Raw genomic sequence first — 21,100 nt, forward strand, 5'->3', positions numbered from 1 at the left:
CTCCTAAAGGTTAACTACACTTCATTTAAAGAATATTGGAAGATTATTTGGGTCCATAGCCTGACACTTGACTCCCATTTTCTGTTGCTGTAACTCACTATCAAATGCTGGCTGATTCATAAAGAATAAAAGTTCATTAGTTTAAGGTTCTGGAGGTAGGGGACTCTCTGCAAGGCTTTAGGCAGTGCAGAGCATCACATGACTGAGAGGACCCATCCAACCTGGCCTTCCTAACAGACCCACTGAGAGAGCTCTTTGGCCTGATGATACATGGATGTGACCTAGTTACTCTTAATTATCCCACTTGGTCTGATTGCTTAATACCTCAAAGTGGAGACTGAATTCTTTTTTTTAGATAAAAACCAAGTCTTTATCAGGGAAGATGGCTCTGTGGGTAAGGGTACCTGCTGTGCAGTCATGAGGACCTGAGTTCAGATTTCCAGCACACATGTAAAATAAGCAAAATAATGCACACACAAAAAGTAAGACTTATTTAGGGACTGGAGAGATGCTCGGTGGTTAAGAGCACTAGCTGCTCTTCCAGAGGTCCTGAGTTCAGTTCCCAGCAACCACATGGCAGCTCACAATCTGATGCCCTCTTCTGGTCTGCAGACATACATACATTCATGAAGATAAAGCACTCATATACATAAAATACATAAATAGTAATAAATCTACAAAAATTATTTTATTCATTTTTGAGATAGGGTCTCTCTACATAGCCCTGGCTGTCCTGGAACTCACTATGTAGATCAGGCTGGCTTTGAACTCATAGAGATCTGCTTGCCTCTGCCTTTTGAGTGCTGAGATTAAAGATGTGTGCTATCACACCAAGCTGTGAGTTTTTGTTTTTTGTTTTTTTGTTGTTGTTGTTGTTGCTGTTGTTTTGTTTGTTTTTGGTTTTTCAAGACAAGGTTTCTCTGTGTAGTTTTGATGCCAGTCCTGGATCTTGCTCTGTAGGCCAGGGTGGCCTTGAACTCACAAAGATCCACCTGGCTCTGCCTCCCCAGTGCTGTGATTAAAGGTGTGCACCACTACCGCCCAGCTATTTTTGTTTTATGTATATGGGTGTATTGCCTGAATGTATGACCATGCATCACATGCATACAGTACCTGCCAGGGCCAGAAGAGAGTGCTAGATCCCTTGGAACTGAAGTTGTAGATGGTTATGAGCTACCACTTGGGTCCTGGGAATTGCACTTGGGTTCTCTGAAAGAGCAGCTAATGCTTTTAACCCCTGCACTATCTTTCTAGTCTCCAAGGCTGAATTTCAATGTGAATTCTGGCAGGGGACATTTAAGCATAGTGTACCATGATGTAAGTGCCGAAGAGATTCACCTCAGCAGGAAGCCACCATCTCCTTCCGGATGGAGATTAGGTGGTGGCCCAAAACTGGTGTAGGGTCACTTGTGGGATACAGGGACCACCATGAGCTTGTCCAACAGTACTGGGGCAGGAGCTGTTGGGGAGAACATATTTTTGTGTCTCTGTCTGGGCATTCTGGCTAAACCCATCTGGCACAGAGCTGACCTGAAGACCTAGGCAGCCTGCAATGGCCCCTCCCTCTGCAAGAGCAGATGGCCACATGCCAGGATAGCTGGCAGTGTCTGCTAGCAAGTCTCATGAGACAGTGAGAAACATGACAGGGATTCATTAGAGCATTCAGAAAAACTGCTGGGTGAAAGAGCAATTTATAAATAATATAAACTGCATCTCTAGTCAGCAGAAACAAATATCAAATATAATTTAAAAAGATCTCGTTATGTTAGCAAAACCCCACATATTGTGGTAAGAATATATTTTAAAATAGTTTGTCTATGCCCTTAAAGGATAATGTCAGATAATACTGTAAGCTAAGAGAAGCTATTAGAGGAAGAGAAAAGGTGTTCGTCCACACTGTAAACATGCTAATTTCCTTCCAAACCGTCTAATATGTTCAATTCTTTCCTAATCAGTATCCCAGCAGGGTCCTGGGGGGATTTGACAATATAATTGTAACAATTATTTGAAGTGGAGAGAAGGAAGCTGAGTAGCTAGCAGTGAGGGAGGAAGGGGAGGGGAAGGGTAGGAGAAAAACGAGAGAGGGAGGGAGGGAGGAGGAGGGGGAGACACAGAGGCAAAGTGAGTTGCCTAGTAAATTCTAAAACTGGACCTGCTCCCAGACTGATTATTTCTGAGTAGCATTTGCTCAGGCGGTTGATAGTTGACAACAGCACATAACCGAGTCCAGGAGGAAGCCAAATTTGTTTATTTTTATTTTAAGATTTTGTGTGTGTGTGTGTGTGTGTGTGTGTGTGTGTACGAGAGAGAGAGAGAGAGAGAGAGAGAGAGAGAGAGAGAGAGAGAGAGAGAGACCATGAGTTTGTGCATGTGAGTTCAGTGCCTGTGGAGGCCAGAAGAAGGCATCAGATGCCCTGTAAGTGGAGTTAGAAGTAGTTGTAAGCTGCCTGGGTGTGGGTCTTCTGGAAGAGCAGTACACAGTCTTGGATGCTGAACCATCTCTCTAGCTTCTTTCTTTTGTTTTTGAGTCAGGGTTTGACTATGTAGTCCTGACTGGCCTGGATTTGGATATGTAAACCAGAACTCATAAAGATCTGCCTATCTCTGCCTCCTGAGTACTAGGATTAAAGGCATTGTCACCATGCCAGGATATATTTATTATTGTTTTTTTCAAGACAAAGTTTCTTTGTGTAACCCTGGCTGTCCTGAACTTGCTCTGTTGCCCAGGTTGGTCTTGAACTGCCTCTCCTCCCAAGTGCTGGGATTAAAGGCAGGGGCCACCACCACCTACCTATTTTTTTTTTTTTTTTATTGAGACAGGGTTTTTCTGTATAGTCCTGACTGTCTTGTAACTCACATTGTAGACCAGGCTGGCCTTGAACTGAGAGATCTCCTTGCCTGTGCCTCCCAAGTGCTGGGAGTAAAGGTGGGCACCACCACCGCCTGGCCTGGCTCCTCTCTTTTAATTTTTTTTATTAAGAATTCCATACATGTGTATGTGTTTTGATAAAGCCTTTCTGTTCTGTCCCTGCCAGTTCCTTCCCTCTCCTCATCACCACTATTCCCTCCCAATTTCGTGTGTGTGTGTGTGTGTGTGTGTGTGTGTGTGTGTGTGTGTGTTTAATTCACTGAGTCTTCTTTGTGCTGCCAGTATGCATGGATGTAGAACCATCTACTAGATCATGGGTTATATAGCTTCTCAGAGGCCACACTCTTGAAGAAAGCTGACTGTCCCTCTCCCAGCAGCCAGCAACTTCCAGTTATGTTAAAATTGGAGCCCACCTATCTTTTATAGGGGCATTAATACTGAAGAGCTCTCCAGGAAGCTGGGCTGAAGCACCACCAACCGGAGCAAGGTAAAATGGGTAATTTAACAGGAACAAAGGCCTCTGGGTTCCAGATTTCCCAAGGGCAGGAAGTAAGGGGAGAAAGTTGCTCACTTTGCCTCTGTGTCTCCCACCTCCCCTTCCCTCCCTCCCTCTCTCTTCTTTCTCCTACCCTTCCCTCTCCTTCCTCCCTCACTGCTAGCTACTCAGCTTCCTTCTCTCCACTTTCAAGAAGGTTCTGGAAGAGGCACCTAAGAGGGTAGATCTCAGACCCAATCAAGGCATAGCCTGCTCTTATGAATACAGTGGGCTTCAGAATTGTGATGACCAAGGATCCTGTCATGTGTGGGTCCCTCCCTGGCTTCACATGTGTTTGCTTTGAGTAAGCTGTTACACAAATGGACTTGTTTGTGCCTTTCCACACTGTCAGCCCTGTGCAGGAGGGCTTGACGACAGGTGGGTTTTGTGGTACCTTAGTATTAGGTACCACTTTCTCACTATGGCCCAGGCAAAGGACTTTGCATTATCCACTGGTGTTTGATAAGCTCAGGATTCGGCTTCTCTGATAAGATTTTGCTTCACCCATGATTTAACTTACATTTGTAGGTGGTGATTTCATTTGTACAAGTGATTTCTTTTTAATCAGTCTATACTTTGCGTTAGACAGATGGTGAGTGTTTACTTGCACAAGCAAATTGAGGTAAAAACGGAGCCAACTACTGCTTTATAAAATGGACTCACCAGGGAACCGCGCAGCGTGAAGACGGCAATTCTACACAGTATATTGAGTCTGACTTGGAGGCAGGACACAGACTGACCCGCTCAAATAGTTTACCTTCACTAGGATGTGATGGGTAGGTGGGGCAGATAAACCATCTTTTTAGGAGCTGCCTGGGGGGGCCTTCTTCCATTCTATAAGAGACCACAGCATTCTGGATCTTGAGAGCCACTGGGATGTAATGAGTCTTTAGGGGATCTGAGGAGGCACACCGTTAAACACGTTTGACACTTGTGGTTCAAGGCGTCACTGTCCTACACGAGGAGGCTAAGCAGCACATTTCCAGCGACCTCTGCCTTGACTGAACTGAGACAGCCACACGCGCGCGCACACACACGGCCACATACTGGGCCTGGCCATCCAGTACTGACGCCATTCAGCAGCTTTTTACCGGCACCCACTGGGTACCAGGCTCTGTCCGAGAGGAAGCCCTAAAACCATCTAACCTGGCGGCCCGAAAAGCTAATCAACACAAAAGGCACACAGGAGCATGTGACGACCGACCTCTGCAGCAATAACGCCCTGAGTACTCAGATCAAAGGTGATCACTCCTTGTGCGCATGCTCCTGGCCGACACGCCCTTCGCGCGGCGCTGGGTGACGTCACTGGCCGGCGCCAGCAGGAAGGGCGCTGTGCACCGCACGTGTGCCGAGGCCGCGGGCGAGCCCATGGCGAGCTCGGCGGGGCTGGCTCTGTGCGGCCAGACGTTGGTGGTGCGGGGCGGCAGCCGGTTCCTGGCCATCTCCACTGCGAGCAGGTAAAAGAGGCCCGGGCTGAGAGCGGCTGACCCACTGGCGGGGTCGGACCGCCGCTGTCCCGTGTGAGGCCTCCTTCCGGGTTCCCTGTCCTCCGAGTCCCCTCACCCCGACCCAGCTCCCCACGACCTGCACGGCGGGTCTGGGGCGCTCTTTCCGTTCAGAGTCGGAGCACTTCCGGACTCTGCGGCGCCTGCGCGTCGTCGGGAGGGCCGGGACACGTGGGTGTCGTGTAAGCCAGACTTTTCGGGTCCTGGTGTACGGGACTGACCTGCTTGGGACCTCCCTGATGAGAGTCATGTATTGGCGAACCCTGCTGGCTCTCACTGAGCACAGAACGTGCTTCCTCTCTCTCGTCTGTGTCCACCAGCCCAGCTCTAGTTGCTCTTCAGGATTTTTAGGTTTTTAACCCGATACCCCCCAAACCCAGCCTGAAGTGGGCATCTCCCTAGAGATCCTTCACACCACTGATTTTGCTCTATGTTATTTCCGTCTTTATGTATCCGTAGTACTCGGCCAAAGGATTCTTAAATCAGTGAGTGTTGAGCAAGTAGTTGTGACCCAGGAACCCAAGGAATCAGTGGCAGTCCGTTTTGGCTTCTTTTTCTTTTCTCATTTAGTTTTGGTACTTTGACATTTGAAAATTAGGAGTGCTCCTCAGTTTGTGACTTTGGGGGAATGCTAGTGGCCAGCAAGGTTTCAGACTTAAAAAATGACTTTTCTTTCTTCAGTTCAGTGTTCAATTGGAAAAGTCTTTGGTGCAGCCACGTTATAGGCTGTCACTAGTACAAGATGCTTTAGTGTGCTTGGGTGCAGGGTCAGAGCTTATAATAGGGAAAGTGGGTGATTCCTAGAAGAACCCTGAATCTAATCTCCTGGGGCTCATGGGGTCTTTTTCCCTAGTAGATGAGACATGTTTCTGAACCATGTAAGGACAGCCTCAGGCTGTTTTAAATTTGGGAGCAGAGCCCAGGTGAAAACAACATCAGAACACAATTTCTTAGAATCAACAGCTTGGTGCCTGAAAGGAGAGTAGTACTTTGTTTCCAGGCATGCGCCGCCATGCCCGGCTGAACTGATTGGGAGCAGAACCATGCAGACTGTTTGTGATGCAGCCTACTAGGAGGTTAAGCAGGTGGCAGTCCTTAATTTCTGTCATGGAGAAGAGCCATACGTCAGTGACGATGAAACAGTCCTGTGTGTTAATAAGTCCCCACTCCTGTGTCTCCCCTTTAGTGACGATGGCTGCATCTTCACATACGACTGCAGCACTGCAGAGAAGAAGTCTGCGCCAGAAGATAAAGGGTGAGATGGTGGGGAAGCGTGTTCACCTGTGGTTTGAATGGGGAGACCAGGGAATTGCTGATGCTAAAGTCCTTGTTTCCTAGTTGGGGCTAGGCTAAGTTCCATTTCAGAAAAAAAACATGGAAATAATTTTAAATTTAGAATACTTAGAACCTTCCCAAATATTTTTAGTGTCTTCAGTAATCATTTTTGTCGCTGGTCCCTTAAAGTAATAGTGACCATTTCAAAAATGCATTCAGGGCAGGGGTGGGAAATTAGCTAATTGAAGGGTATGCAGCAGTGTGTGGTTTTGTGTGGTAGCTTGGTCTTGTGACTCAGTTTGTTGTTAATATTATTGGTCCCTACCTCTAGCCTTGGGTTAGTCCCTGTTTTTGAGGGTTAGGGCATGTGATCGCTGCACGTCCTTCCAGCCTACCCTGGATGTTAGTACGTTTGCAGAGAGATCCAGTTGAGTTAGGTTTCACGCTTCTAGAATTAGAGCTGTTCCCTGAACTTCCCCTAATCTGTCGTTATGCTCTGGCTACATGAACCGTTTGGCCAATCACCTTCTACCTCACTGTGTTGGACTGGACAAGGCTGACAACTCAGGTGAGGTCTAACTTTCTTCCTGTCTCCCCTTCTTCAGGGAGGACGGACAGCCCGCAGACAAGGGCAGTGACACCGTCCTGGCGTCCACCTTCTCCAAGTCTGGCAGCTATTTTGCTTTAACCGATGACAGTAAGCGTCTGATTCTTTTCCGTACAAAACCATGGCAATGTCTGAGTGTCAGGTATGGAATGCTAACGCTGGGTTATTAAGATGTTCTGTGCACTCCTTGTACTTGCATGTCATTATCAGTAGTGACAGTAACCACTATAATAGGCAGCTAACATGAAGTACAGGCTGTGTGTGAGACACTGATTTCAGAGCTTCACGTGTATTGACCGACTAAACCCTGACAGCAGGTGGTGAAGGTGGCATGGGCCTGCTCTCCCACATTGGGTGGTGTGAGCGTAAGGAGCCAGTCTCAGGCCATTCAGCTGGGAAAGGCAGGGCCAGGCTGTGTAGATGCTCCCTGGCTGCAGTGTGGGTACTCTGTGACACTGTGACACCGTGCCATCCTGCCCAGCATGGGTAGGACTGTTAGCTCACACTCTGAGAGTGGCAGGGCTTGGGGTAAGTAGAAGTGGTGGTGCACATTTGTAAGCTAGGTGGTGGGGTATGTCCGTCCTCTTGTGTCCGAGGAGAAGATAAAGGGCAGGCTAGATGTAGGGTGAGGTGAACAACTGGGCAGGAGCATAGGTGGGCATTCTGGTCCTCTCTCCAGCAGTTCCATAAATATTCTGCATTACTCCTCAAACTCCTCAGTAACTGTCATTTCTGAAGGCAAGGTGCAGGGAGAGAGATGGGCCTGTGGTTATGGGGTAGGGGCAGATGTTGGTGATGTTGAGGAGGAGGAGAAGACTGTGTGACTGTGTTTCCTCTAGATGCTGCTCTTCCCAGTGCCACCTTGTTCCCAAGAATGGAGGTGGATGTCACTGTGGCACACACAGTGCAGGGCATATTACTTTTTTTTGGAGCTGAGGACCAAACCCAGGGCCTTGCGCTCTACCTATATTACTTTTTTTTTTTTTTTTTTGAGCTGAGGATTGAACCAGGGCCTTGTGCTTGCTAGGCAAGTGCTCTACCACTGAGCTAAATCCCCAACCCTATATTATTACATTTTTGTTGGCTCCGAAAACCTTCTAATGCAGATTATCTGGGTCTCCCGAATCTCTGATTCTTCTGTGGCATCAGCGTATAGAGTGGAGTCAGCCAGGCCTCACTTGTGTGTGTGTGTGTCCCGCTGCTAGTGGATCTGTGCTTCACTTTCTTAGTTTTCTAGTTGCTGTTTCAAATTGCCCAATAGGAACAGCTCAGTGGAAGGCGGGTTTATTCTGGCTGGATTTTTGGGGACACACCATCATAACAGGCATGGTGCTGGTAATGTTGGGGATGTGTTGACTGGGACAGGAAAAGCATGGTGGGCAGAGCTCACAGAATTGTTTACTCACCTACTGGTATGTTAGGATTTAGAAAGCAGGGCTGGACAGTGTCTCTCAAGGTCTGCCCTGGGGCCTTATGTCTGCCAGCTAGGCCCTATCTCTTGAAGGTTCCATAACTTCTGGAGCCACACCATTGCTGTGCATGAAGTGCTCAAGCATAGGAGCGTGAGGGAACCTGTGCATTCACCCAGTCAGGTAAGCTGCAGGAGCCGCATTTGAACCACTGATGTTGAGGCACTTCAGCTGAGCGATTACATTTTTAGTTCATTCCATTTTCTAAGAGATGAGTGAAATAAACTGGATTCTAGGTGGCTTCAAAAGCAAGAACATGCAAGGTGGGAGACAGAGGAAGGTGGATCTCTGTGAGTTCAAGGCCAGCCTGGTCTACAGAGTGAGTTCCAGGATAGTCAGGGCTGTACTGAGAAACCCTGTCTCAAACAAAACAAAAACAAAAAGCAAGAACATCATTCTGCCCTCTTCCCATCAGCTTAAAAATGAGGCCTGCATCACTGCCTGTCTTTAGAGGGCAGTGTGTGTGCTTTTGCTTCTCAGATGGATAGTAGATGTGCACTGTTTAGAAACAGAGCAGAACAAATTAAACAAAAGGACACTCATGTGCCAGGCTGCCTCAGGCCCTCCCACAGACGGAGATGATTCACCGGCAGGAATTGGCTTTCTTTTTAAAATTTACTTATTTATGTGTGTTGGTGTGTGGTGCACATGAGCGTGTGTATCTACATATGTTTGCCTATATGTACTTAGGTTATTTCTCCTTCTGCTGTGGGGTCCTGGGATAGAACTCAAGTCATCTAACAAGTGCTTTCATCCGGGAACCCACTTAAGGCTGGACATAGAGGAAAAGCATCTGTAATCACAGCACTCCTCCAGCAAGATGGAGGCAAGTCCAGGCAAGCTAACCTCAAACACAGTGACTTAAATTCACACACAGGAACCCACACATATGCACACAAGATTTTGATAGAGCGTAGTGGTGACCCTTCTGTAGAATAATGACTCTGGCTGTGTAGATGTGGGCATAAGAATCATCTGGTCACCATGGCAGCACAGGCTCTAATGTGCCGGCCTTGGATGGGATGATCTGTGATCTGTTAGGTGCTGTGGATAGAGCCTGTCATGCTCAGAACATGTTCCCCTGCTGGCCTGTACCCTCAGCCCCTAGTGTACAATTCAGATAGATATCTTACGTGGTTGTAGTGCTTCTGGGCTGTGGACTGCACTTGGAGCAGGAGATGTAGGCTCAGATAGCCCACTGACCCTCCCTTTTAGATGCGTCAGCAGGCCAATAACACAGCTAGGGGACAAGACAAGGAGACTCAGGTGCCTTCTAGGATGAAGGTGGGAGAATGAGATGTAGTTGCTGTGGCCCAGAAGGTGGCATCTGGTAGTGCAGGCTGCAGGCATGGAGAGGTAGCATCCTGGGAGCTGCTGTGGCTGTATTGAGTTCCACTGGGTAGCCCACAGTAACGTTCCTAATGTCCCTCTGTTAATAAACGTTTTTCTCTTACATTCTTACTTCAGAAGCATTTCAGTGGACAAACAGATGTAATGTTTGTATCTGTGAGTAAATGTGTAGACGTTACCAAAGTATTTGCAGGTAAAAGGGCTGTACTTCATTTAGATTTGCAGTCCCAGAGTGCCTTCCTAAGGTGCTGTGTCTGTGTTCCCCTGCTTTAAAAGTGTCTCTTAGGGCTGATGTGTGCGTCATTGGCATGTGTAAAGCGTTGGATTCCATCTCCCCCAGTGTAAGAATTTTTTTGAAAATACTTTTATTTTTGTGTGTGTGCGCGCGCCTGCTGGTCTATATGTACTTTGAGTGCATGCATGGTGCCTGTAGAGGCCAAAAGAGGATGTGGGATCCCTTGGAACTGGAGTACAAATGATTGTGAGCTATCCATGTGAAAACCCAGGTCCTCTGCAAGAGCAGCAAGTTCTCTTTAACAGCTGGGCTGTTTTCCATGTGTTTTCTCATTATGCCATAATACTCAAATCTTTGATCTCTGATAGATCTCTTATCCACTCATCTCACCACCTATAAGGCAGTGCAGCTTCCTACAGCAGGGCAGTGCAGCTTCCTACAGCAGTGGAAGTACTTTCCAGATTTTTCTCCTGAGTTGTAAGAGCTCTTCAGAAAAATCAAAATTGGAGAAAACTCCTTTGGAGTTATGGGTTCATGAAATTAGTAGGACAAGGTAAAGTCCTGCCTTTTCTGTCAGGTGGTACAGCAGGGTTTGTGGGGGATGAGCGTGAGGAAGAGAAGAGAGTATGGGAGGTAGTTTGATCAAGATGGCAGGAGGCATGTGGGAGTTGGGGGTGCTCACTTCACACTGGAGGCTGTCACATTTCACAGTCCAGTGGCTTTTTACTTTGTGGGCACAGATCTCCTTGGGATCTAATGAACCAGCTCCCTTGAGCAGCGTCCTTTATACCCCTGACATGCAACCTGTTCCAGCAGTTGCTAAAGGCAGAGGGGCAGATGGAACCTTTAGTTTTGACGTGTGGTTTTTATGAATGGAAAATCTTGCGTGTGAAGTCGCACCATTCTAGCAAGTGCTCTGCAGAGAGCAGTAGAAGCAGAGAGAGGCTGAGTTCACTCTGCTGGGGATGTGAGTATGGCACAGCTCTGGCCAGACAGTCATGACACTTGGGACCTGTGGGACCTGGCAGGACCTGAGCAGCATGGCTCTGAAGGCTGGCTTAGGACAGTGTCCTATGTAAATGGGAGCTTCTGGGTTCAGCAGTGAGATGCTTTGGGAGAGACCAGCTTGTTCCCCCTCTCCTGGAACCCACTAGATAGGAGAGTACTCACTGTTCTGTGGGGTTCTTGACTACAAACCCTGAGACCAGAAGATTAGGGAAGTGTCCAGCACCTGCCATGACATAGTCTAGGGATCAGTCTAGCCTCAGTTCTGGAGTGCCCTGTCCTGCACACTGTCTTGTCTGGTGACCGACCGGACTTGGGCCTGAATTCCAAGCTTGCTACCTACCCACAGCAGACACCTTCCTTCCCGGTGTTGCCTCCGTGGTACAGTCTGCGGCTGGTGTTACGGCATGGACATTTCTGCCTGGAGCTGTGTAACAGCGGTGGCCGTGGGAGGGCTCCTACAGGAATCTGGTTCTGCGGCATGTGGGCTCCTGGAGTCCTCGTGTATTGCCTACCGTTGGTGGTCTGTCTGGACTGCTGTGCAGAGCCTGGGCTTGCTACAGTCGCTCATTAAGCTATTAGCACAGTTTCAGGCCTTTGTTTGGAGTCATTGGCCCCAGAAGTTGTCTCTTGTTCTCCATTGTACCCCTCTGCAGCTGCACAGCCTTGTACAGGAGGAGCAGCCTTGCAGCCTAGTCCTTCCTTTTCTTCTTGGCTGTGTGGAACACTATCCTCACGCTTCAGGTTCTGGGTCAGGCCCACCTATGGCCAGCCTGCTGCTGTGAGTGTATGGGTTGAATTTGACAGACTGAGGTGGTGCACCACACTGTCCCTGTACTGTCTACTGGGGATCAGGTTGTCCCATGGCTGCTCTGTATTGCCTGTGGCCACACTGCTCTGTGAGGGACACGACAGCCTGATAGTACCTGTGGGCTTCCTGACTCTAGGGCACAGGCCTAGCAGCAGAGTCACAGATGGTGGGATGGGTCAGGGGGTGGTGGTTTAGGTAGGTCCTGCAGGGTGGGGAGACTCAAGGGCTTGACTCCAGAGAGCATATGCTTTGTAGCATGGCTGGACCTTGTCTCCTCACCTGAACAACAACGGTTCTGGGGTAGGGAACAATTCCCCAGCATTTTATTATGAGCTTTTCAGATGTACAGCATAGCTGGAGGTGTTTTGCAGTAAGTACTCATGAGACAGGCCTGGAATTCTCGGTCCCTCTTTCTTAGCCTCCAGGGTGCTGGGATTATAGGTGCTTGCCAGCATGCCTGCCTGCCTTTTTTATTTTTACATTTTGGGGTTTTTTTTTGAGATAGGGTTTCTCTGTGTAGCCCTGGCTGTCCTGAAACTCACTGGCCTCAAACTCAGAGATCTGCCTGGCTCTGCTCTTCCAGAGAACCCGGGTTCAGTTCCCAGCACCCACATGGTGACTCAACAGTCTGTAGCTCCAGTAACAGGAGATCTGACACCCTCTTCTGGCTTCTGAGGGTACCATGAATGTGTGGGCACAGACATATGTGCAAGTAAAACACTCATACACATAATAATAAAATGAAATCTTAAAACAAAAAAGGAATTGACCACCCCAGACCTGTGGAGCATCTGAGACTAGCCTCACCTTTCAGGTGTGATCAGAACCACAGCTGAGCAAAGCCTTGTAAGAGAAGGCCTGCTTTATAGTCCCACCGATTACTTGGAGTTAAGTGATTACTACAAGTGAGAGCTGGGGGTGTGGGAACACCTTTGCACTATCTATGGTAAAGTCAAAGTATTTTAGGTCAAGCCATCTTAAATTGGGAACCATCTGTCTGGCTTGAGGGTCTATGGAGGGCCTGTGCTGACTTTGGACAGTAATCAGCTCACCTCTCTGGTTCTGCAGGACTGTGGTGCGGAGGTGCACTGCCCTGACTTTCACAGCCTCGGAGGAACGGGTCTTGGTGGCTGACAAGTCTGGAGATGTCTACTCCTTCTCAGTGCTGGAGCCTGATGGATGTGGCAGGCTGGAACTTGGGCATCTCTCCATGCTGCTAGATGTGGTATGTTGGACACACACACACAACACTGTCTGCTCCAACCCGGGCTTGAGAGGGGCCAGTGTGGAGTCAAGGACAGAGGGAAGAAACATGGGGCTCTTCCAGAGCAGGAGACTTTGGAATGGCTTTGACAGGTGAAGTGGACCAGACCCCATTCCAGGCAGTGTAGGAGGTGTATAACAAGACACAATATAACAACCTTGTATCTTGTCATAGCCTGGCTGGTAGTCTCTCCCTCTTTCTCCTCCTAGGGTTTAGCCAGGGCCTCCAGCCTGTAGAACTGGGATAGACTGGGGTGGGGTGGAACCAAGGGCCGTGTGCAGTGCTTGGCATGACTCTGGCTGCTGCTGTACAGTGTGGAGGATGAGAAGAGTGCGGCAGGTATGGCTGAGTGGCATTGGGTTGTCTCCGTGTGTAGAAGTGTGGCTCTGGCCCTCATTTAAGCTGAGAAATGTGAACTGGGCACTGTTGGGAACCCGCTGTCCCCCGCCAATTCCCATTGCTCTTCCAAGCTGTCCTGAAAGAGGCCTTCAAGATCAAAGCAGTCTCATGGGGTTTTGCAAGGCCACCCAGTGAGTGGTTCTTCTTCTACTGACCCCTGGTGATGTAGGCTGTGAGTCCTGATGACCAATTTGTGCTCACTGCGGACCGGGATGAGAAGATCCGGGTCAGCTGGGCTGCTGCTCCGCACAGCATCGAGGCTTTCTGCCTGGGACACACAGAGTAAGTGCAGTCCTGTCTCCTCCTCGGTCAGGGAAGTCTGGGTCTAATGGATGAGGGTGGGTCAGGACTGTGGTGGCTGTTGGTAGATGGTAGGAGCTCCATGCTAAGAGCTACTTGGGCTCAGAAGGCCCTACGAGGTCCATGGCTCCCTCAGGTGTGACAGCTGCAGACATCTAGGTCTGTAGGCTATGTGACGCAGTTGCTGTGGGCTTATCTCCTGGGCTGTTGTCCTCAGCCCATTTCTACAATCTCACATTGAAAACTCTTTCTGGGCCTGGTGACCAGGGCCTGGTTGCAGATAGTCGTCGGGGGGAGACTGAGGACATTCTTTAGACACTTGGGCTGTTGGGAGTTAAGTGACTGGACCCCCAGGATCTGTCTCTGCCTGTGCTCTCCTGGCATTGATGAATGGTGTGCTGTTCAGAACGGGAAGGGCGTTATTGCAGACAGTGGGAAACCTGAAGGACTTAAATTCAGTTCTGAGCAACCATGCTTCTTAGTTTCTTGAGTGGGATGTAGAAGTTCGCCCTGGAGAGAAGGCTGGTATCACTCAGCTCGAACCTTACCATAGCTTAGTCGGGCTTCTAATTGTCCCATCCTCCAGGTCTTGAGTTTTGTCATCCTCAGTCATGTCCTTGTCACGGTGAGTTCTGCTGAGCCTCCACCCAACTCAGGATCTTGACAGGTGTTGATTCTTGGGACAGGAATGGTGCTTGGGAGGCAGCCCTCTGCTCCTCTTCCTCACTTTCTGCTTGATGCTGCCTGCTTCCTTGGGGGCTTTCCCCTCTCTACCCTCTACAGGAATCTGTCACTTGAGTACTGTGACATCAGTGTGAACAGTTAGTTCCTGTTAGCCTTTTGGATTTCTGCAGTGCCAGAGGTGGAACCCTTCTGTAGCCTTTTATATGATGGTTCTGTTCAGTTCAGGCTTGTGGAGACTAGTTCCCGCTTACCTGCTGAGAACTTGGGGTGACTTGGTCCTGTAGAATCCTCACAGATTATTCCTCTTGGATGACCTAAGACTAGACCTAGGAACCCTAAGAGATGGCAGCTGTTGGTCAAAAGCCAGCTGCAGGCCAGGCCTGGGGCAGGGTAGTGGCTTGGTATTGGTGTGGTGGGTGATGGGGATGAAGGGAGCCATCTGGGCCAACATGTCATAGGAGTCCTGGGTCTTGTGAATGATGGCTTGAGGTCTCTGTTAAGAGCTGGTAGAAGAGCAGCCTTGCTTTGTGGCAGGTGCTGGGGCCTTGTTCATAGCCAGAGGACTGCAGAGTAGGGGTGGGATTCCTTGAGAGCCAGCTTACTCAGGTGCACTTCTGGCAGTGTGGGTGCAGAGTGGTTGTCCCTGTCCTGTGCAGTTAGAGGCCATGGTTGAGAATGGTGGATGGAAGTCTAGGTTCCTAGGCCAGGTAGCGGTGGCGCACACCTTTAATCCCAGCACTTGGGAGGCAGAGCCAGGTGGATCTCTATGAGTTCCAGGCCAGCCTGGTCTACAGAGTGAGCTCCAGGGCAGATACCAAAACTACACAGAGAAACCCTGTCTTGAAAAGCCAAAAAAAAAAAAAAAAAAAAAAAGTCTGTGTTCCTTGGGCACTGGTACTGAACTGGCCACATACAGCTAATTAGTTCCCTTGGGGTCTGTTCTGACTGCATATCAGTGTGGTTTTCCTCCTCCCTGTGCCCTGCCTCCGAGGGTCGTAGTGACCTTGAACATAGGCATCTTGGATGGAGGCAGGTGTGTGGGCAGAGTGAGGTAGCACCCCGTGAAGAGCTGCATGTCCTGCAGCGCTCCAGCAGAACCGGGCCCTGCCACCCTTGGTCCAGATGTAATGTTGGAGACTCAAAAGTACCCAGCCATGTCCTCAGACCTGCTGGGATGGGTCGGGTCTGCATTGTTTGCCTTTTCTGAGCAGGGTGAGACTCCCTCTCATGTTCCGGTGACTTCTCTTCGCTGCCCACAGGTTTGTGAGCCGCATCTTTGTTGTACCCAGTCATCCTGAGCTGCTGCTTTCCTCCTCTGGGGTAAGTTTTGTGCTTGCTGGGGCGGTCACTGCTGGGAGGAGAATAGCCACCAGCCTCTTGTCCCCAGCTAGGGTACCAAGTATGTCAGTGGTGGCCACTAGAGGGAGCTTCTTCCTGGCTCTTGGAGTGGCCCTTTCTTCACAGCTGTGTATATAGTTTGTGTGCACATGTGTTTTGGACTGCCTGCACCCAGCACAGCAAGCAGTCTAAATGGACTTTGTTTAGCAGGGGAGTCTGACCATCTTGGTTCTTTGGTCCGCTGTGCCATGGGCAGCGTGTCTTGATTGGCCTGTCTTCATAGCAGCTTTCCTCAGTGCTCCATTGGTTAGCTCACGGTACTTTACAGGGAGATAAGGGAGCGCTAGATGTCAGTGGGGATGCTGGCCACACCCAGCCATGCTGGGTGTCCTGTGTTTCCCCTCCCCTTCCTTGCTTCTGGGGCAGGTCTCTTGAGCCCCATGCTAACCCTTCTGTCCGTGCACAGGATGGCACCCTGCGACTCTGGGAGTACAGAAGTGGCCGCCAGCTGCAGTGCTGTGACCTGGCCAGCCTGCAGGAGCCTGCAGAGCATCAAGGCCACAAGGTAACTCCGTGCTCATCTCTGGTGCTAGAGTACTTGCCAGGCACCTCCCATCGCTCTGCTTGTGGGGAATCCTCTGTCAGTCTGACTTCTTCCAGCTTGGCAGAAGCACACCCAGGATTTCCAGTTTTGAAGATGCCTGATCACATCTCACCTTGTATATAGATACAGAGGCTGACTCAGAGAGGGCCTCCAGGCATATGTGGACATGAAAAAATGATGTTGGCAGATAGCCTTACCTGTGTTTCGTCAGTGTGGGGGCACCCAGCATTCTCTGTGCCCATGGAGTGCCTCTTGGCACCTGCTGCACCCATGCTTTTTCTGGCATCAAGGATGTTCCCAGGTTGCTCAGCTGTCTTAAAATTGGGTGGCGTGGTGTCTGCCCTTTGCTAGGCCTGCCAAAGAGCAGCAGGTGCTTTTTTCCTAGAAAGCTTCTGGGTGTGTCACCTCCTGTCCTGGGAAGCACATAGGCCAGTCATCTCTTGATTACAGTTCCTCTTCCCCACTGTTCTGTTGCTTTGGAGGCTGATCACAGGCCTGCAAAGAGAGTCATGTGAGGACAGGGCTGGCAGCTGCTCCCCTCCTACTGACTCCAGAATGTTCCTGGGTCCTCTTTGCCCTGCGTTGGCATTGAGGGAACTATGGCGCCTGTTGCCTTCCCCTCTAGTGACCTGAGACGGGCATAGGTGACCTGGCAGCAGAGCCTGACTAAGCAGCTGCTTTTTCTTGCAGGGGTTGGCCGCATCCAGGATTGCATTCTGGGGACAAGAGAGCTGTGTGGTGCTTCTGTGTGAGTGGTAAGACAACACGTTTCACTGTCAGCGGCCTGTGCCTGTCTTCAAATGATGGAAACACGGGCAGCGTTAGCGCTGCCGAGTACTTTTCAGGGAGGGGGCTGGGGTCCTCTCATTGCCCCTTCTACTTAATTGGCTTACTTTAACTGGGAGCTCGTGTGTGACGGAACAGTTGCAGGGGGTTCCAGGCCACTTCCACTCAGAACTGAATCTGCTGGAAGCTGCCTGAGAATCGATGCCATGGGCAGATTGAGGGGCAGGCTGTAACTGAGGGGTCCTTCTCCCCTTTCTCGGTGCCAGGGGAGATCTCGGGTGCTCTGCATTTTCTCCTAGGCTAGCTCTCCTTAGACATGAGAATACAGGTCTGGAGAAGGGAGAGAAGCGTATCAGAGGCTGGCCTCCTCTAGACCAGTGCCGGAACCCTCTGTCACGTTGTGGTGACACCACCCCACCCCACACACACTCCCGCCCACCATCATAAAGTTACTTTCATTACTACTTCATAACTATAATTTTGCTACTGTTACAAATCATAATGTAAATAAATACCTGTTTTCCGTTGGTCTTAGGCACCCCCTGTGAGAGGGTCGTTTAACCCCTAGAGGGGTCACGCCCCACCCAGGTTGAGAACGCTGGTCTATCGAATTAGGACGGAGTGACCGTTTTACTCTTTGTCCTGTATTGGTCAGTCTCACTGTAAAACAAGTTGCCCCGGAACTCAAGACAGCAAACGTGCCATCTCCCAGGGTTTGAGTGGTCTTCAGGGTGGTCGAGGCAGGCCTGGTGCTAAGTTGTGTTTTGTAGAATGTGACCATGAGCCTGTAGTTGCAGTGGTGACCAGTCTCTCTCTCCTGGAAAGCGTTCCTGTGGTCTTCATCTTCCAGCTTGATGCCAACAGACAGCAGCTGGTGTTCAGACAGAAGCTGACTTTCCCTCATCGAGTGTGGGATGTCGTGTTTGAGGAGACTCAGGGGCTGTGGGTTCTGCAGGACTGTTGTGACACTCCCCTGGTGCTCTGGAGGCCTGTGGGTGGCCAGTGGCAGGTGAGAGTATGCAGCATCTCCATGTTCTGAGCCTGCTGTGTGGGTGAGGGGTGGCAGCTGTGACAGCCTTGGACCGTTCAGTTTGATCACATCTAGGGCTGAAGGCTGTACCCTGAGGCAGCTGTGACTGAGTGCTGGTCAGCTTGTCCCTGCCCTGGTTGGGGTAGTGGTTCCCTTGTGTGGGGGAGTTCATTTGCCATTAGTGATGGAGCCTTATCTGACAGCCCATCCCACACTGGTGAAGCCAGCACTAGGCCTGGTGTGGGTGTGCGCTCCTGTGTGCAGGCCCTGTGCCAGGGGCTGTGCTGAGTACTGGTGGGGTGGAAGCAGCAGTGTGGGGACATCCCTGCCAGTCCCATGGGGCTGTGGGTGAGGTGGGACAGCACCGGGGGCTCTGGGCCAGCTGCAGCTTCATGTGCTTTTATAGGACTAGCCTTAGAGAGAGGGAGCCTGTGCATGAGGACGGGCCCTGCCAGGCCTCTGCCTGCCGTCTCTGGGCTCTGGTCCTGACCCTGCTTGTCACCTGCAGGCTGTTCCTGAAGGTGCTGTGTCCCAGAGACTCTGCAGCCATCTCCGTGAGAGCTGGGCAATGCTGGAAGGTGAGAACTCTGTTAGGTCTGTAATGCAGCTGAGACACAGAGCAGCTGCAGGCTGGTTACCATGCTAACAGGAAGGAGCACTGCCGCAGCTGCAGGGAGAAACAACTGAGGGCGTGAGGTTGGAGCAGTGACCTCCGAAGTCACTGAGGGCTGGAGCTTCCAGGTGTCCGCTGTTGTAGTTACTGGACAGAGTGCTCACTCAGGCAGGAGCACCCATAAAAGAGCCAGTCCTTTATGAAACAAGTATCACCCGAAAATTCTCCTTACAAGTTAGGGTTCCTAAAGTCTACAGGATCCAATTTGAAACTCGCTTTCAGGGCTGTTCACACCATCTGTGATCCAAACGCCCTCTGAAGCCCGCAGGCTCACTCACCACAGGGCAGTCTAGTAGGGCACTGTCTCAGTTAAGAGTCCCTTCTGTTGAGTTGACAAAAAGTGGGCAAAGGTTTATGGCCTCTGGCCCAGCCTGCATCTGCATTAGTCCTTCAGGGTGGACCTGGGCTGGTCACCCTAGGAACTCCTGACTAGCTTTTTAAGTGTAATCATTGTGCCTTGGAGACAACCTCTTTAGCGTCTTTTCACGGGGGATGAAGCTCAGGCTGTCAGGGTTGGCGGCTGGCACCTTCCTGCTGGCCTCTCACTGTAGTTCCCCATTCTCAGCCTGGGCTGCCCTCTGGGTTGTGGGGCCTTGCTCAGTATGCTTCTGTGGAGGGTTACCTGGTGCAGGCTCAGGCCAGAGGCTGGCTCACTTCTAAGAACCACACTAGCCAGAGTGTCCTGAGCAGTGGCCTTGGCTGCTAGAGGCCAGGGGACCACACGCATCTGCAAGTAGAGTGACATGGGCAGTCTCTCATGCTGACTGCCCTTGGGGTGTGCCTCCCTAGGGTAAGACTGGCTGAGGGGCTGTGCCAGTAGCACATTAGATTAACAAGGAAGTCTGCATGCTGTCACCACCCAGATCCACACCCTGCTGTCGTTCCTGTGGGCTCTGTAGGCTGCCTACCCATCCTCTGGTGTTGACCGACACTGGCTGGTCTCTGGTTCCCCTGGGGCAGGGTCCATCTCTGCTCAGTAGGTGGTTAGAGGACTCAGGCCTCACTTGTGTGCTACGCCCTGTTCAGGACCTGCAGCTGGCTTTGTCAGTGAACAGGAAGGAGCAGACAAGAACCTTGTCCCTATTCCCCACCTCTACCCCTTCCCTTCCCCAGTCTGTGGTCCAGCCCAAATATGGGTCCCAGGTGTTAGGGTCACGTGAGCCTCCTCAAGGTCCGAGGTGTCAGGGAGTTAGAATTCCGAAGACCATCCTGTGAAGAAATAGTGCTGGGCCATCTTCCAAGTCACTTCATCTGGCCTCTGTGCTTGTCCTAGGCTCTGTTGGTGCAGATGATGGCTTCCGCAGCCTTTATAAGGCCACCTTTGACAACATGACTTCCTATCTGAAGAAAAAGGAGGAGAGACTGCAGCAGCAGCTGAAGAAGAAGCGACAGAGGAGCCCCCTCCCAGGGTCCCCAGAACAGACCAAGAGGGTGTGCCCAGGGCAGTCAGCCCTTAGTTGCTGACCTTGAGCTTGGCAGCAGCTCTCAGCCCTGAGGCCTCATGGGCCACTCTCTTCTCTCTCCTGCCTGGCTCATCCATAAGGAGGGAGACCATGGCAGCTCAGTCCCCACCACTAGCCACCATGGTCTATTTCAGCCTCCTGGTTGTCCGTGCCTCCTGGTTACAAGGGAAGACATGCGGTATGTTAGCCTAGCTAATGATTCTACTCCATAGCGGTGTGGAAGCACCTTCACATTGAAGGAGACACTGACCTGCAGCACCACGTCCGTCTGTCCGTGCCCACAATGCTGTCTCCAGGGAGGCCTGTGGGCAGGACCTGCCTCCATGCCATTGCTGTGGGCTCACATGTGGCTGCTTGACGTTGTGGGGCAGATTCAGCTGGTGCTGGTGCTCTGTACTCACAGAGCCACACATGGTGAGGAGCTCAGTCTGGGCCGAGCAGAGCTGCATGTACATTGTACATGCCAGGGAAGCAGGCATGGCATTGGTGCTGGAGCAGACCTGGCTTCAGGGCGTATGGGACGGGACCTTGGCCAGGCCTTGTTTTACAGGGAATCACTGGTGATATTGTGGGTCCATTGCTTTGATTTGAACTCTGCACACACTGCAGAACAGCAGGGACTCAACTGAACACAGCATCAATAAAGACAAACTTTGCATAGCTTTCTGGAATGTTCAGCAGCGGCCTCCATAGCTGGTCTTATGACATTCGGTGTGTGTATGTTGCTCAGATGACATGGCTCATGGTAATTAGAGGTGTCACCCAGTTCTGCCTACTTTCCATGAGATGTTCCAGACCAGCTGCAGCAGAAACAGTCCTGGCCTGGGGGGATGATGAGCAAGAGCAGCTGTGAAAACAGAAGACTTGAGTTCAAGTACCCATCCATCCATACAGCACA

General features: G+C 50.6%; 1 protein-coding gene across 1 annotated transcript; it reads left to right on the plus strand.

Moving 5' to 3' along the window:
• The first annotated feature begins 4,448 nt into the window (after positions 1-4,448).
• On the plus strand, positions 4,449-20,865 carry Wdr4 (WD repeat domain 4). Its single transcript, XM_036167018.1, has 11 exons — positions 4,449-4,861; positions 6,096-6,164; positions 6,790-6,933; positions 12,730-12,886; positions 13,494-13,606; positions 15,568-15,628; positions 16,113-16,211; positions 16,941-17,005; positions 17,862-18,045; positions 18,575-18,644; positions 20,013-20,865. The coding sequence occupies exons 1-11, from the start codon at positions 4,665-4,667 to the stop codon at positions 20,201-20,203; spliced, it is 1,350 nt and encodes a 449-aa protein (XP_036022911.1). The 5' UTR covers positions 4,449-4,664; the 3' UTR covers positions 20,204-20,865.
• Positions 20,866-21,100: the final 235 nt, after the last annotated feature.

The sequence above is a fragment of the Onychomys torridus genome, chromosome 18, assembly GCF_903995425.1.
Source record: "Onychomys torridus chromosome 18, mOncTor1.1, whole genome shotgun sequence".
Taxonomy (NCBI): domain Eukaryota; kingdom Metazoa; phylum Chordata; class Mammalia; order Rodentia; family Cricetidae; genus Onychomys; species Onychomys torridus.

What these genes read in the sequence shown, in the direction of transcription:
- Wdr4 (XM_036167018.1), top strand. Translation starts at nt 4,665, where the DNA reads ATGCTCCTGGCCGACACGCCCTTCGCGCGGCGCTGGGTGACGTCACTG. An exon ending in GCCATCTCCACTGCGAGCAG is followed by an intron (nt 4,862 to 6,095) that starts GTAAAAGAGGCC and finishes TCTCCCCTTTAG; the next exon opens with TGACGATGGCTGCATCTTCA. An exon ending in TCTCCATGCTGCTAGATGTG is followed by an intron (nt 12,887 to 13,493) that starts GTATGTTGGACA and finishes CTGGTGATGTAG; the next exon opens with GCTGTGAGTCCTGATGACCA.